Genomic DNA, 15,307 nt, shown 5'->3' on the forward strand with positions numbered 1-15,307 from the left:
GTGGTTGTTTCATTCATCAACTTTTGATACAATTAACCAGAGCAGAGGTTGGAAGTATTAGAGAGAGTTCCTTTCTACTTGATAAATATCAAGTAGGTCATTCCTATTCTGGGACAAAATTCTGATGTTCTGATGTACTTTTTCCAATCCTATCTGCTAAATACAGCTAAAATCCTTAGATATTATATATAAAACAAACATAAGACTATAAGATAGAGAGAAGGCAAATCAGTTAGGGCATTAAGGCCCAAGAAAGGCATGGCAGTTGGTTCACTGGGTTTGCACTGGGTTTGCATTTTTCCTCATATGGCTCAGATGGATGCTGGAAAAGCCAACAACCTGGAAATGCCTACAGGCACAGAATTTAAAAAAAAAAAAAAATATATATATATATATACACACACACATATATATGAATATATATGTATATATATGTGTGTGTATGATTATTTTATTATGTAGTATATAAATTTTATATACAATATTATATATATTTTATTATATAAAATTATTTTAAAGCCTCAGGAAAGCCAACTTTCCCTAGTCAAAGAACCAGGAAGTGAGTACTCTAGGAAGAAGAAAACTTTTAGATGATAACTGCTCTGTTCCAGCCAAACACCTCTGGCGGGGGTGGGGGAGAATGGCCGCATTTCCACCCTCATCAGGAAAAGCAAAATTAGAAGTCTTGACTTCCTTCTCCCCTTGCCCAACTGTAAAGAAATACCCTTCTGCCCCCTTGCTGGTTTTGTGTTAGTGGATGCCTGCTAAAATAAGTGCTTTTTCTGAAATCCAACGTCTTATAATACGAAGGTGTTCGGGATACAATAGAACATCATTCCTCATATCAAGAACCTGGAAAAATCTCAACTTGAACGAGAAAAGACAATCAACAGATGCCTGTAGTGGATGACATAAATATTAGAATTATCTGGACAAGGATTTTAAAGGATCCATTATAAAATGCTTCAGCGAGCATTTAAGAACACACTTGAAACAAATAAAAATATAGTCTCAGCAAAGAAATAGAAGATATAAAGGGGAACCAAATGTCAATTGTAAAACTGAAAAATACAATAACTGAAATTTAAAAATCCAATGCATGAGCTCAAAAGTCGAATGAAGAAAACAGAAGAAAGAATCTGTGAACCTGAAGATAAAATAATAGACATTGCCAAAATGAATAACAATGAAGCATAGACTAAAGAAAAAAAAAAAAAAAGACAGAGCCTCAAGAGCCGGTAGAACTATAACAAATCTAGCATTTGTATCATTAGAGGCCCAGAAAGAGAGAAGAAAGAGTAATAATGGCTCTAATTTTTCCAAGTTTTGCAAAAGACTTAAGCCTATGGATGGAAGAATCTGAGCAAACCCCAGACAGAATAAACCCAAATAAATTCATGCCAAGACACATCATAGTCAAGGTTCTGAAAACAAAAGTCAAAAAAGAAGTCTTTTTTTTTTTTTTTAAGATTTTATTTATGACAGAGATAGCGAGAGAGGGAACACAGCTGGGGGAGTGGGAGAGGGAGAAGCAGGCTCCCCACTGAGCAAGATGCCCAGTGAAGGGCTCTATCCCGGGATCTTGGGATCATGACCTGAGCTGAAGGCAGACGCTTAACGACTGAGCCACCCAAGCACCCCAAAAAGGAAATCTTGAAAGCAGTGATAAATAAACACCTTACTGATAGGGTAAAATGACAAAAACAATTTGAATGACACAGGAGTTAGAAACCATGGAGGCCAGAAGAATGTAGCACATCACTTTTTTTTTTTTTAAGTGTTAAAAGAAAAAGAAACTGTCAACTTAAAATTCTATATGCATTGAAAATTTCCTTTAGGAACAAGGAACAAAAGACATTCTGAAATTGTCAAGCATTGGTGGCCAGCAGACCTACCCAAAAGAATGACTGAAGGAAGTTCTTGAAACAGAAAGGAAATGATAAAAGAAAGAACCTCAATAAAATAAATGATATCAAGAAAGAAAGAACAAACGAATGAACAGTGGCAACAAAAGTAGGGTCAATACAATAATTTTTTCTTCTTCGGGTTTCGAAATTGTATTTGGCAATTGAAACAAAATTTGAAATGTTGTTTGGTGTGATTCTCCAATATGTATAGAAGAAATACCTAAGACAATGAAGGAGAAAAGGTTTCTGTACTTCACTCAAATTGGTAAAATGACAATACCAGTAGATAAGTTATATATAATGTAGCATCTGGGAAAACAATTAAAATTCTGTACAAAGAGATGAATTCAAAAACACTGAAGGTAAATCAAAATATAATTCTCTTTTTATTTATTATAATTCTGTTCTATTCTTGTGGTTGCCAGAGGTGGGGGATGGGAGGGTGAAATAGGTGAACTGTCTTTGGTTTTTAAGTTTAAATAGAGTGAGTTTAAATATAGATACATATATATACATACTCACATACACATAATATCTATAATATAATTATAGATATAATGATAGATATATATAATTATAGATAGATATAATGCTAAAGCATTTTAGAGATTGTCAAAAATAGGAGAAATTTATTATGGCTGAGTTCTGGCTAGACCCACTGAGGTGGAGATGGAGATTGATTGAGGCCAGATGCTGAAGATCTTCAAAAAGCCATGTTTAACAGAAGATTTGTTCCTGGTGCTATAGCAGAGGAAACAAAACCATATCTGCAGGACCAACAGTTCTATCAGTTTTGTGCTTTCGAAGACAATTTCAGCAACAGATAACCTTCTTGCACCAGCTTTTACCATTTTCATTTCACATAATTTAGATCAATTAATATCAACAAAGATGCTATCAAAAAAGGAATACTGTTGCCAGAGCACTAATCACACTTTGGAAATTGAGCATTTGGAAATCAATACTGAGTGTTGAATGAGAAGATACTGTCGTACCTTCTAAAATATCATCTGGCCATTATGAGTGGAATGGCCACAGGAAGTGAGACCCCTGCTGGGCATCACAGCTGTCCACAGAGTGCCAACCAGGCAGAGAGCCTGCCTCCAAGTTACTTGTGAGCTGAAAGCTTGTGGACAACTTTGGGTATTTATCCAGGCCTCACAATACACTTGGCAGGCATGAGCACCTTTGACTGAGAGATCCAGGATTTGTCATTTAGGTTCCAAATCTTTTACTTTACTGTCTGTATTCAGAATTCGCCCAGGCCAGATTCTGAAAGGAATATGTCACTGAAGGCAAAGGAGGGAACACAGCAAGCAGATCGTTTAGAATAAACCCAAGACTCTCCCACAGGTGTATTTGGTCTTGACCTCTCACAAAACCAGCAAAACATTGTATGGAGTCAAAATACAAAAAAGTAAATAAACCATCTAAGAAATGGTTTCTCTGAAAGGAAGAAGTGTTAAAATTGGAAGATCACAAGAGGTGCTGAAGTCCCCTTAAATTCCTTATTGGAGAAGAGAAATTATAAACCTTCTAAAAGGTTAAATAAATCCTTTGTTTCAAAAAACTCATTAGCCCAGTGATAGATTTTCTGTATTGATTTTCCATTCAGCAATCACATGCAAATGTCCGTTATGTCCCAGGCACGGTGCTAAGTTTGATGACAGAAAGACTTTTATTCCATTATCTCAATAGTGTTGTCACAACTGCAAACTCCATGCCACCGTGTTCCTGAAATAGCATAGTGTCCAAAAATTCTCCTAAAAATTGTCTAAGACTGTCATCATCTCGACTAATCTGTGTTACCATATAGGAAAAAGTTAATTTTTAACTAAGTGAATTTTTTTTTAATATCTTTGGCATGAAAACATGACAACAGGTTGGCACACTAACGTGCTTAGTCTACAAGGAAATATATTGAGTCTAAAGTCTTCTTTCCAGAAGGTCTTTCTAATACATCTTTGTTCATCTTCTTGATTTCCTTGACTCCCCAGAGCCCTCCTGGTTTAACCAGTCTCATCCTTCGGTTAGTACTAGTCTGTAGTGATGACCATACCCCAGCTTCCTCGCCTCTCCTGCCACTCTCCCCTCCCTGCTGCAGAGGCCCATGGCAGCAAAGCAGCTACCCACACTCATGCCAACAACATCTGCTATGCCGAGGCTGGAATGACTTAGTGTCCCCCAAAGATCAGCCTCAAGACGAGTTACCAGAGCAGCTTTCATGGAGGTTGGGATAGTTATCTCAATCCCACGACTGGAGCTACAACAGTCTTACCTTGCTCCTGTCCTTGACATGGATTGTTTCTGGTGACATATTCTCTGCCCAGACCATGGAAACAAAAATATATTCAACCTTGCCCCCAGAAGCATGGTAAGCCTCACAGCCCTTATAACCAAACCACAAAGAAAATCCTAAAATTCTTGGCTGTCTCAACTGTTTTAAAAACAAATAATTGTTATACCAGTAAAACTGTCATTTTAAGTGTATTTCTTAATTTAAGGAAGGAAAACATAAAAGTATAAGACTTTTCTGCCAATCTAATTTAGATCAGAGATTCTCTCTCCTTGGGCTAGTATGTCTCATTAGTAGAGGACAGCAGTCATAAAAGGAAGGCAGCATGGTAACTGTTTAATGGACATTTTCACAGAAATTAAAGTGGCACTTTTCAAAAGACACTCAGTCACTTTGTGGTGCAAGCCCCAGGGGACTGCACACACATTGCTGTTTCTACTGTATACACAATGCCCAGGTACACACGGCACCAGTATCACATGTCCTTTGTTGCTTGAATTAAAGCAAGTGAAAGGTACTGCTCAGTGATCAAAGCCTTTGACTATCATATAAAATCCATCAAAATACTCTTTATTCATCCTCATTTCCCTGTCTTCAGCAAATGTCATTCCAGAGTATGGTAAGGAGACATATCTGTTTCCTCCACCATGCATTGCTTTGCATTTTGGGGGCTTAGGGTTTGGGGTTATTGGGGGGGTGTTGTTTGGAGTTTTTACACCCAGTGTTTTGGGGGTTTACTGACAAATTCTTATGGATCTCAGATGTTTGTATTTGGTCCGAATCTAATAGTTTTTTTTGTTTTTCTTTTTTTTTATGACCCCGCTTTCTGAAGATAGTTTCTTGTCTTGTCATTCTTCTGGGAGAAGCAAGGCTCCAGTGAATATTAACCCCCCTCCCTGTCCCCTCACTGAGGATTTATGAGAATCTGTCCTTAGGCAAAACACTTGTCAAAGATTTAAGGGGTAGGTGAAAGGGTCATTCACCTTGTCCAGGCTGCTTTGCGCTTAAGGCCATAAACCCTGACAGGCTCCCCCCACCCCTGGCCTTCACTAACATCCAGTCCTGATGAAGCAGTAGTCACAGCGGGAAGTGGCAAGCAGATATTTGCTGACTCAACATTAAAAAGTGATCACTGCATTTTCTGGGTTCAGAATTTGACCTCAAAAGAACAGATTCATGCATGTTGCAATGCAGTTAATAAAGGACTCTGAAGATGTTGAGTATTATGTGAATCCCAAAACTTTCTTTTTGACTCGAACTAAGGGTTGGTGTATTCCATCTGAATTTTTGTGGTTAATTAATTACCATTAGAATGTGTCCATTTTTCCTGTTATCTTTGAGTATATAATGATTTCTGGCAAATTTTCAGCATGGATATGAATGTCAAGGGTTTGAACATGTCAAAACATTTGAACATTTGAAATGCTGTTACTATAAGCCACTGTACTGGGGTTAAATTTTAAAGTCTGGAATATATAAAACTGTGTAAAGGATGGATCTTCAGTTCTTTAACAAAGAGCTCAAAGGAAAGTTACTGTTTATACAGCAAGCCAGCTCCTGCAAACACTCCAGCATTCAGCTCCCTGGGCAGGAAGAGGTAGGAAGCAGGGCTGTAACTTTGATGATCCCACAGGCTCCAGAACCTTTCAGCAGGCCATGAAAGCACAGAGCAGAATGCTGTGCCCTTCCTCACAGGCCACTTCCTAAAATAAAGCAAACAGACATTTCCAGTCTTCACAAAATATTTCAAGCATTTTGGATTTCCTTGCCTTTTTGTAGCTGATCGGATTAGGGGTGCATTTGCAAAGCCGTTCCCAGAAACAGTCATTCTGAAATGACACCACCCTCCCTTCGAAAATGGCCAGCAAATAACAAATGCCCGATTACCAAGGGGTACCAGCTTTCATTCCCAATTTGATTTCTAGACACATTTTTTTTTTCTTTTTTAACCATTAGGATGCCTGTGACCTGATGACTACTCTTCAGGTTCCAGGTGATGGTTGACAGATGGGCAGACCCCTAGGCACTTCTTCTCTCCTTTGGTCGAATGACAGCTTGCTCCGTGGTGTTTTGTGTTTGCTCACTTGGCTTTCCTTCCCTCTCCTTCCCGGGGGGCCTCGCGGGCTGGCAGCGCCGTGGTCCAGCAGGCCAATTGTAGAGCCTCCGTGCCTTCCAGCAAGGGCAGCAGCAGCGGCAGCAGCAGCAGCGGCAGCAGCTCGTCCAGTGACTCGGAGAGCAGCTCTGGATCTGACTCGGAAACCGAGAGCAGTTCCAGCGAGAGTGAGGGCAGCAAGCCTCCCCACTACTCCAGTCCCGAGGTAAGAAGAGCCTCCCCCTCCCGGCGTCGCTTCGTTGCTCTCCAAGGTGAGCACAGTAAATCCCTGGAGTCTAGTTCTCACACCTGTCCCCTCCCCCACTCCTCACCTGCCCAAGCTCCAATGCAGGACTGGCCTGGAGGCCACCACCCCTTGGCAGCCAGTTAAGATTTGTTTGGACTCATCATTTTCACCACTCTGCCCTCTCCTAACCGTTCTCCTAGCAGAGCTCCCTTTGAAGTACAGAAACTTCATCTTTCATTGTCCAAAAATCTCTGGGTTAACTTCCAGAAATTTCCAAGTATGCTGTACACATCATCGCCTGGAAATAACCTCTGGATCCGGTCTCCCTAAGGGTTAGTGGAGGCAATAACTAGACAGGGCAGTTCAGCCCCTGGGAAGTGTGGGCACCCATAAATCAGGGGGAAAGGAGTTTTATGGATTAGACATGGTTAGAATCCTACCTTTTTGCAGTTTGTCACGGATTAGAAGAACAAGGACTATAAATATTAATAAAAGCTTCTTAACTGTGTTTTCTTTGTGAAAATATAAAAAGAAAAATTAGCATCAACCTACAAATAATAATGAAACCTTTTATAGCTATGATGAGTATCTATGTGGAAGATTTAGGTGCCTCATATAAAAGCATTATAAGGTACCATTAAAAACCATTGCTGTTTCTACTTTAAAGGGGAAAGGGGGAAATTAAACAGTAATTCAGCACAAGGAGGTTCTTGGGAGAGGGTTGAAAACAAACTTCTCAAGTCCCAGGATCTGTGATTGCAAGACATTGATTGCTAAAGAGGGCATAAAATACGGTTGCTTCTTGGGTATATAAACATTTGACATTACCGTGGATCACAAGATTTACATTTTTGGCCTACAACCCTCTGTACCACTTTGGGGCCAAAATCTCCAAATAGGTTCTGAAATAAAATTGAAGCCACTGGGGTACATGGGTGGCTCAGTTGGTTAAGCATCTGCCTTTGTTTGGGATCAAGCCCCACATCAGGCTCTCTGTTCAGTGGAGAGCCTGCTTCTCCCTCTGCCTGCTGTTCCCCCAGCTTGTGCACTTTCTCTCTCTGCCAAATAAATAAATAAAATCTTTAACTAAATAAATAAATAAAACTGAAGGCACTTTTGTAAACTGTGGCAGTGAGAGAGGAGCAGAACACCCTTAAGGGGCTATACAGTCTAAGGTTTCAGCTTGATACTTGTGCCTCAAGACATTGTCACACCTAAAGCAATTGTGTTTTTATCTGCAGTTCATAGACTGGCTCTTAAATTCCCTCAGGTATTTCCCCTTCCAGTCTCCTACCAGGGGACTGAGGCTTTTTGCAAAAGTACTGAGAATTTCTCCACACTGTTCATTCCTTTGTCAGCACCTTTTTGCTCTGCACCGAGAGCTCTCCATTCATCCCCAAATCCGCCATCTCTATCTTTCTTTCATTTTCTCTCCTTTCCATGATGCTCACCTCCTCCGCCATCCCTCTCTCTATTTCTGTCTACCAATATAAGGGGAAGGTCCTTAGCAACATTAACCTGTAATGGTGATATAACCCTGACTTTCCCAGAAACTAAATTATTATTCCTTCTTTACAATTCCATTCATTCACTCATTTAGTATTCATTCAACAAATATTTACCAAGCATCTGCCACAGACTTACTACTTGGCCTTGGAATACAGCAATTATCTGACTGAAAAGGTCCCCGTCTTCAAAGAACTGACATTCTAATGGGAAGAATTTGAAACAAAAAAATACAGGTGTTAAACAGGCTTCTTCAAAGCCAGCTTTATGCTATAATTTGTTGAGAAACTCCAGAATATTTAGTTATAAGAAATAACTGGGTACCAGAAATATCGCAAGAGCCAAGGGGGCCGGTAGAAGTGCTTAAAAAGTATTAGTGTCCATGATAACCCTTCCCCTTCTCCAGTCTCTTTGTGACTTTGAAGATTAACTTTATGAATGTTAAGTCTTATTTTCATGCTGAAATATAAATCCTGGAGCTACTGGCTAAACCTAGTCCAAGAGAAGTACAGTTAAAAAGTGCTTGAAGCACATTCTTTCTAAATGTCATTGAGATAATTACAAAGACTTGAACTCCTTGGTGATGAAAGGAAGCTCTTGTCTAGGGAGCTTCCAGCAGCTCTCAGAGGCCTTTCGCCAAGGAGAGGGAGTACAAGTCTAGTAAAGCTGGCGGAGAAGTTTAAGTTGCCTGAAGCCACAGAGTTTTCAATTCTTGCTTCTCTAGGCAGAGGGAATGCAGAAGTGACAAGCGATGTATTAGCCATGCTACATGGTACTTCCTTCCACTGGAATGGAATGTATCAGTTGTAGTAAAAGTAAGGTTACTTTTAACACTTCTCCAAACATTAATAGAGACATTCACACTTGAGAAATAAAATGTGTTTGCGGAATGAAAATTGCGAAGACAGGAAGTAGCATTATGTGGCTGACCCTCCCCAGTGTCTCTCTCTTCCTGGGACTGAGCTGGCCACATCATCCTTCTTTTGTTTTTTTAATTAATTATTTATTTATTTTAATTTCTTTTCAGTGTTCCAGAATTGTTTATGCACCACACCCAGTGCTCCATGCAATACGTGCCCTCCATAATACCCACCACCAGGCTCACCTCCCACCCAACCTCCCACCCCCTGCCCCTCCAAAATCCTCAGATTGTTTTTCAGAGTCCACAGTCTCTCATGGTTCATCTCCCCTTCCAATTCCCCTAACTCCCTTCTCCTTTCCATCTCCCCCAGTCATCTTAAGGAGAGCAGTGAGACTCATTTTCCTGACCCCCACGAAACAATGGGACTCTGTGATATCCACACACTTCCATTCCACTACCCAGAAAGTTCATGCTGCTGCTTTGCAGCAAAATGCTCCTGGCCCTCCCTTCCCTCCCGGTACCATCCTGCTGTGGGAGTAGAAGGAGGCGCTCGTAATGTTCCAAGGCACCTGCGTGCTCCCCTTCAGTGTGCCAGCACTGGAAACCCACTGGGCCCAGCTGAACTGTTCTTCATGGCTGTGGTTGTACAAAGCCACTGCATTTTACATGAATCGCCATAGGTAATGTCCTATCTGCCACCAGCATGGAAGAGCCACCATAATCTGCTTCTGTCACTACAGATCCCCTCTCTATGGCCTGACATTTGCTTACTTGTTCTCAGGCTAGTTTTCTTCACTGGAGTTTTGTCTTCTTTCCTGGTGTGGTGCATCCTTTCCTATCAGAGCATTCCAGAGGGCAGCACCTTCCCCCTCAGCTAGCACACACACAAGAGCACACAGAGCTCCCTAGATCAGTGGTCCCCAAGTAGCATGTGCTGTGTGGGACAAAGAGAGTCTGGTCCCATGATTTTGAGGGGCGTCAGGATAAAGTCAGTTTAATCCGTCTCCTTAGGGAATCACCCAGCCCTTCCTGTTGCTCATGTATACTAAACTGTCCTCCATTGCGGCATTTCCCAAATTTACCTGACTATGGAAATTTTCTTCATGTAAAATATCAGCCAAATGCACATTTTGGAATATGGGGCCCTAGACCGTTCTTAAAAATAAGCGTAAAAATGTGATGATGCAGGTCACTCACTGATTAAACAGGCTTCTCCTTAATTAGGCATCTGTGGGGTACATGGGCATGGGTGCTGTGAAGGATGTGGACGAAGCAGGGACTCAAGTCCATGGTGGAGAGCTTGTGTGTGAATCAGAAGGAAGGGAAGATTAATCAGGGAGGAGAGTCGAGGCTGAAAATACAAAGCAGCCAGCAAGCAAATGGACAACACCAGGCAGAAACCCTGAGGAAGTCCACCACAGCCAGCAGCATGCCAGTGAAGGACAGTCCCAAGCCCTGAGTTTTCCCTCCTCTGCTGCCACTTAGCTCCTCACCATTTAAGCTTCCGTGGCCGCAATTGCCTCAGCCCCAAAATGGCAGATAGTCCTGTCCTGCGGAAGCTGTTCTGAGGAATAAATGATATAATTTGAGCAAAAGCCCGTTCTAAGTTGTTCTTAGTAGCAGCAGAGTCTCCCTACCCTATTACAAGCCATACAAAGGAACAGAGTCCTGGCCTCCCCGGAAAGAAATGTTTGGCTTTGTTGAAGACCCAAGATATTCACATGTGAAATGAATATGAACGTCACAAGACTATACAGTTAAAAAAAAAAAAAAAAAAGGCTATGCAGTTGAGGATAATAGAGGCCAACAGGAATTGTTTGGAGAGTCAGTGGTGTTCTCCAAAATTAGATCTAATTCTCTCATTTTAGGTTGAAGACCAACATTTCTCAAAGGAATGAGGCCTCCCTTTCATGAGGCTACATCAGTGAGTAATGGGAGATTAGGCAAAGCAGCAGGGTTGAGAATCTGATTTTTTTTTTTATTGATTTTATTTGAGTGTAGGTGACACATGATGTTACATTAGTTTTAGTGTATGACATAGTGATTCAACAAGTTTAAGCATTCTGCTATGAGAATCTGGTCTTTAAACTTAGACAGATATGGTCTTAGACAGATATGGGTTTAGCCTTGGTAGTGCCTGGTAGCTCTGCAGTTTTGGACATGTCACTGAACTTCTCTGAGCCTCATCTACAAATTGGTAAAAATAGTATTTCTTATCTGTATGGATTAAATTAGATGATATCTGTAAAGTGGGGTGCACAGCCATGTGTTCAGCCATGAAAGATGACTGTAAGATGAAGGATGCCCTTGAAAACCAGTCCAAGGCATTTGGATTTCCTTTGAGAGGCAATAGGAGGTCATTGTACGTCCTTAAGAAAGGGAGTGTGATTTAGTGATGTGTTGAAAATGGCACTTTAGACTGATTCTTTTTAGCTGTGAAGTGCAGGAAAAAATGACATGACCCTAAAGCATACCAGGCAGTGGGCCCATACTAAATCTATTAAATTCTCCCCTTTACTGTCAATGCTCCCATCAGAGAGTTTTAGTGCAAATCTCCCTGTATGCAGCTGCGTTTTTGGCTACAGGCATTTGTCTGTGTTCTCTCACCTAAGACCTGAACTGCAGAAGGCCCACAGTGGTGGGGGTGAGGGCGAGCTAGTGTTAAACATGGCGGCAGGGCCAGTGTGAGTGCCTGCTTTGCCATAAATGTTTGCACCCTCTCCCCAAATGTGTCCCCTTTCTACAAGAGGCCCCTTCAGCATCCATTCATCCCTAGTCCTATTATACTAGGGCAGCTGACGCACACAAGTCACTGACGTGCCCGTGGTCATGTTGGGAGCTAAATGGGGCAGGGAGGAGACACTATCAGAAGCTATAAATTGTTTGCCACCAAATTCTCTTTCAGCTACACTCAGCTAATCCCAGTGAGAGCTTCCCCCTGGCAGCAAAACTGTTTGTGTCCTGCTGTCCTGCTTTCTCCATTGCATGCATCTCCCATTGCAGTATGGACTGGGTGTGCTCTTAGGATTCCTGGGTTCCCTTCCTCTGGAAAAGCCAAAATAAAGCGAGGTCATAATTTACAAAGAACAACTTAGAGGTGCAAAATGATAACTTTTTGTTTTTTTGCATCTTGTCCTGGTCCTTTTGGTACATAAAAACAAAGGAAAGACAAGTAGAAGGACAGACTCCCCATGAGGGGCCATAACGGTTTCCCCTCCCATGCCTGTGTCCCTTGGGGAAGCCTCTCCATCCTCACTGCCTGCCCTGGGAGAAGGGCCCCAGATCTTTAAGCTGGCCTCCACTGAAATGTTGCTTGTCCTTCCCAGTCACTGAACACCTGGTGCTGGTGTTCTTTGAAGTGCAGTTGGCTTTGTCTCTTTTGGGGGAAACAGCAGGCTGTCCATGATTCCTGCCACAGCTCTAGTGCTTGGTGCCCACACTCTCCGTCCTCTTCATCTTGGCTCCAGGCCCCTCTGGCCCATCAGAAGCTTCCCATGTCCAAAGCTATGTCTAGCCCGAGCCAGGGCCAAGACTGCCTCTTCCACTCCCCTCAGATCCTTACTGCAAGGGCTTATGCCACAGGTTCTCTTAATCTGGACCTCACTGTTGAAAAACAAATTCTGACACATAAAGGTAAGCTTTAGGAAATTATTATGTTTTAAGAAAAGGGTTTTCAGGTGCCTGGGTGGCTCAGTCATTAAGCGGCTGCCTTCTGCTCAGGTCATGATCCCAGGATCCTGGGATCAAGGCCCACATCAGGCTCCCTGCTCAGTGGGAAGCCTGCTTCTCCCTCTCCTGCTCCCCCTGCTTGTGTTCCCTCTCTCTGTGTGTCTCTTTCTGTCGAATAAATAAATTTTTAAAATCTTAAAAAAAAAAAAAAGGGTTTTCTCCTACAAGGGAGCATGACTTGCTCTGGACTTTAACCAATCCAGATTAAATGCAAAGGTAAGCAATGTCTTCTTTGTTTTAAGCTGGAAAGTAGTCTCCTCAAACAATGGATGCCAGAAATTCAGAGGGTGGGAGGCCATAGGGAAGGAAAAATCCATCACTTAAAATAGCCAAAGTATTTTCCCCATGTCATGCATGGTCACAAATAGGAAACACTCTGCCTAAAGCTTTACACTTACCAATATACTTCTTTTCTATTAATAATCACAGGTGCTGGAAAAATGGACTTGTGTTAGAAATCAACAGCATTTACTCTCTGTAAACTCATCAATTCTTAACCTTTTTCTGAGCCATAGATTCCCTAGAGACTTATGGACCTCTCTCTGAGAAAAATGCATCTACACAGCACTCTGATTCAGGGCATTCCCTGGCTCTCTGGAACCAAACCATGGGGCAGAGTGTAAAACCTACAGTGTCCATGATTTTCTCTAAGTTAACAAAACTGCATGCAGGAAAACTTTCCATCGTCATTTCCATTTCTGAAACATTTCCAGCAAAGTAGAATGGAAGCAGGTTGAGGATGGACTAACCAAGTCCAGCTACCAAAGCATACGCGGCACACAGAGCTCCTTTTGAAATCCTTCTCTGCCACTAACCAAGCCATCCCCCCAAAGTTATTGCTTCTGCTGTTAAATTACCATAGCCTACTTGCCTTTACCACATAAATTATATGTCAATTGCTTGTGATTGTAAGTTCTACTTAGTCCTCTCTTTTAATCTCTTCTAAATTTTTCAGTCTTACCAAAAAAATGAATGTTTTAACACTCAGGGTCTTCATACTATTTCCCAGTTAACTTTCCTGGAATCCCACGTTTATGTACATACGAATAATTATTTAAAAATATACATTGTATAACAATCAAAAGTGCTGGAAATGGGTTCTAATGAAGCACAGGAATATCCCCTTGTTTTTTCCAAATAGGCTTCATGCTACTGCGCTGACATATAAGTGCCTTGGGACAGAAAAGGGATGCCACCCCTGCCTCCTGTGTGCCAGGCCAGCGGTCGCTACACACACTTACTGCTTACATTTTCCTTTTGCTTGCAACCCATTGGTTTCCTGTTCATACACCTAGGGGAGTAAGTGAAGATTAAAAACAGCCAAGCCTCTTTTAAGTGAGTCTAATAAAAGATGTTTTGTTTGTTGCCGGTTTTCTGCTTTTAGGCTGAACCAGCGTCTTCTAACAAGTGGCAGCTGGATAAATGGCTGAACAAAGTTAATCCCCACAAGCCGCCTATTCTGATCCAAAATGAAAGCCACGGGCCAGAGAGCAATCAATACTACACTCCAGCAAAAGAGGAAGTGCAGGACTGTGGGAAACTTCCCAACGTTTGCCAAACCAGCCTGAGAGAGAAGGACATCAAGAGCGCCTGCAAGGAGGAGCAGAGGCCAAGGACAGCGAACAAGGCCCCAGGGAGTAAAGGAGTGAAGCAGAAGTCCCCTCCCGCGGCCGTGGCCGTGGCCGTTACTGCAGCTGCCCAGCCGCCCGCCGTGCCTGGCGCGCCCGCCGAGAGCGTGCCCGCGCCCACCCGGAGGTCTGCGGGAAAGAAGCCCACCAGGCGTACTGAGAGGACCTCCACTGGCGACAGCACCAATTGCCACCGGCCCGAGGAGCCCGCAGCCGCGGACACGCTGGGGGCAAGCGTGGTGACCCCTCCAGAGCCCACCAAAACCAGACCCTGCAGCAACAGCAGAACGAGCCACCGCAAGGAGCTGCGCTCCTCGGTGACTTGTGAGAAGCGCCGCACTCGGGGGCTGAGCAGGATCGTCCCCAAATCCAAGGAGTTCATAGAAACAGAGTCGTCATCTTCCTCCTCCTCCTCGGACTCGGACCTGGAGTCAGAGCAGGAGGAGTACCCTCTGTCCAAAGCGCAGGCCGTGGCCGCTGCTGCTGCCGCCTCCTCTGGGAATGACCAGAGGCTGAAGGAAGCAGCTGGCAGCATCAGCAGTGGCGGCGGCCCCCGGGCCCCTGTAGGCTCCATCAACGCCAGGACCACCAGTGACATTGCCAAGGAGCTGGAGGAGCAGTTCTACACACTGGTCCCTTTCGGGCGCAATGAACTTCTCTCCCCCTTAAAGGATAGTGATGAAGTCAGGTCTCTCTGGGTCAAAATTGACCTGACCCTCCTGTCCAGAATCCCAGAACACCTGCCCCAGGAGCCTGGGGTCTTGAATGCCCCTGCAGCCAAGGATGCTGAGAGCACACAGGCAAGCCATCCATCTGACACTCCAGCAGAAAAGGCTTTGCCAAAATCCAAGAGGAAACGCAAGGTAGGCCTGGGGCTGAGGGCCTGGCAAGGGGAGGCGGGCTTTCCCTTAAGTTGTGGGGAAGTGTTGAAGCCCGCAGGGAATGCCGGTCTGCAGTGGACAGGCAGTAAGTTTTATGTGTGTCCTTACTCAACATTATTCCTCGAGTACTTCCTGTATGCCACATGCTTAAGTACCTGA

General features: G+C 43.1%; 1 protein-coding gene across 1 annotated transcript in view; it reads left to right on the plus strand.

Annotated features, from left to right (window-relative positions):
- AFF3 (ALF transcription elongation factor 3) overlaps positions 1-15,307 on the plus strand; it is a 534,056-nt gene that overhangs the window by 479,419 nt on the left and 39,330 nt on the right. The window contains exons 13-14 of the mRNA XM_080814081.1: positions 6,335-6,521; positions 14,024-15,130. Of these exons, the coding sequence (XP_080670207.1) occupies positions 6,335-6,521; positions 14,024-15,130 (1,294 nt within the window). The remainder of the gene's footprint in view (positions 1-6,334; positions 6,522-14,023; positions 15,131-15,307) is intronic.

Source organism: Martes martes (genome assembly GCF_963455335.1).
Source record: "Martes martes genome assembly, chromosome: 9".
Taxonomy (NCBI): Eukaryota; Metazoa; Chordata; class Mammalia; order Carnivora; family Mustelidae; genus Martes; species Martes martes.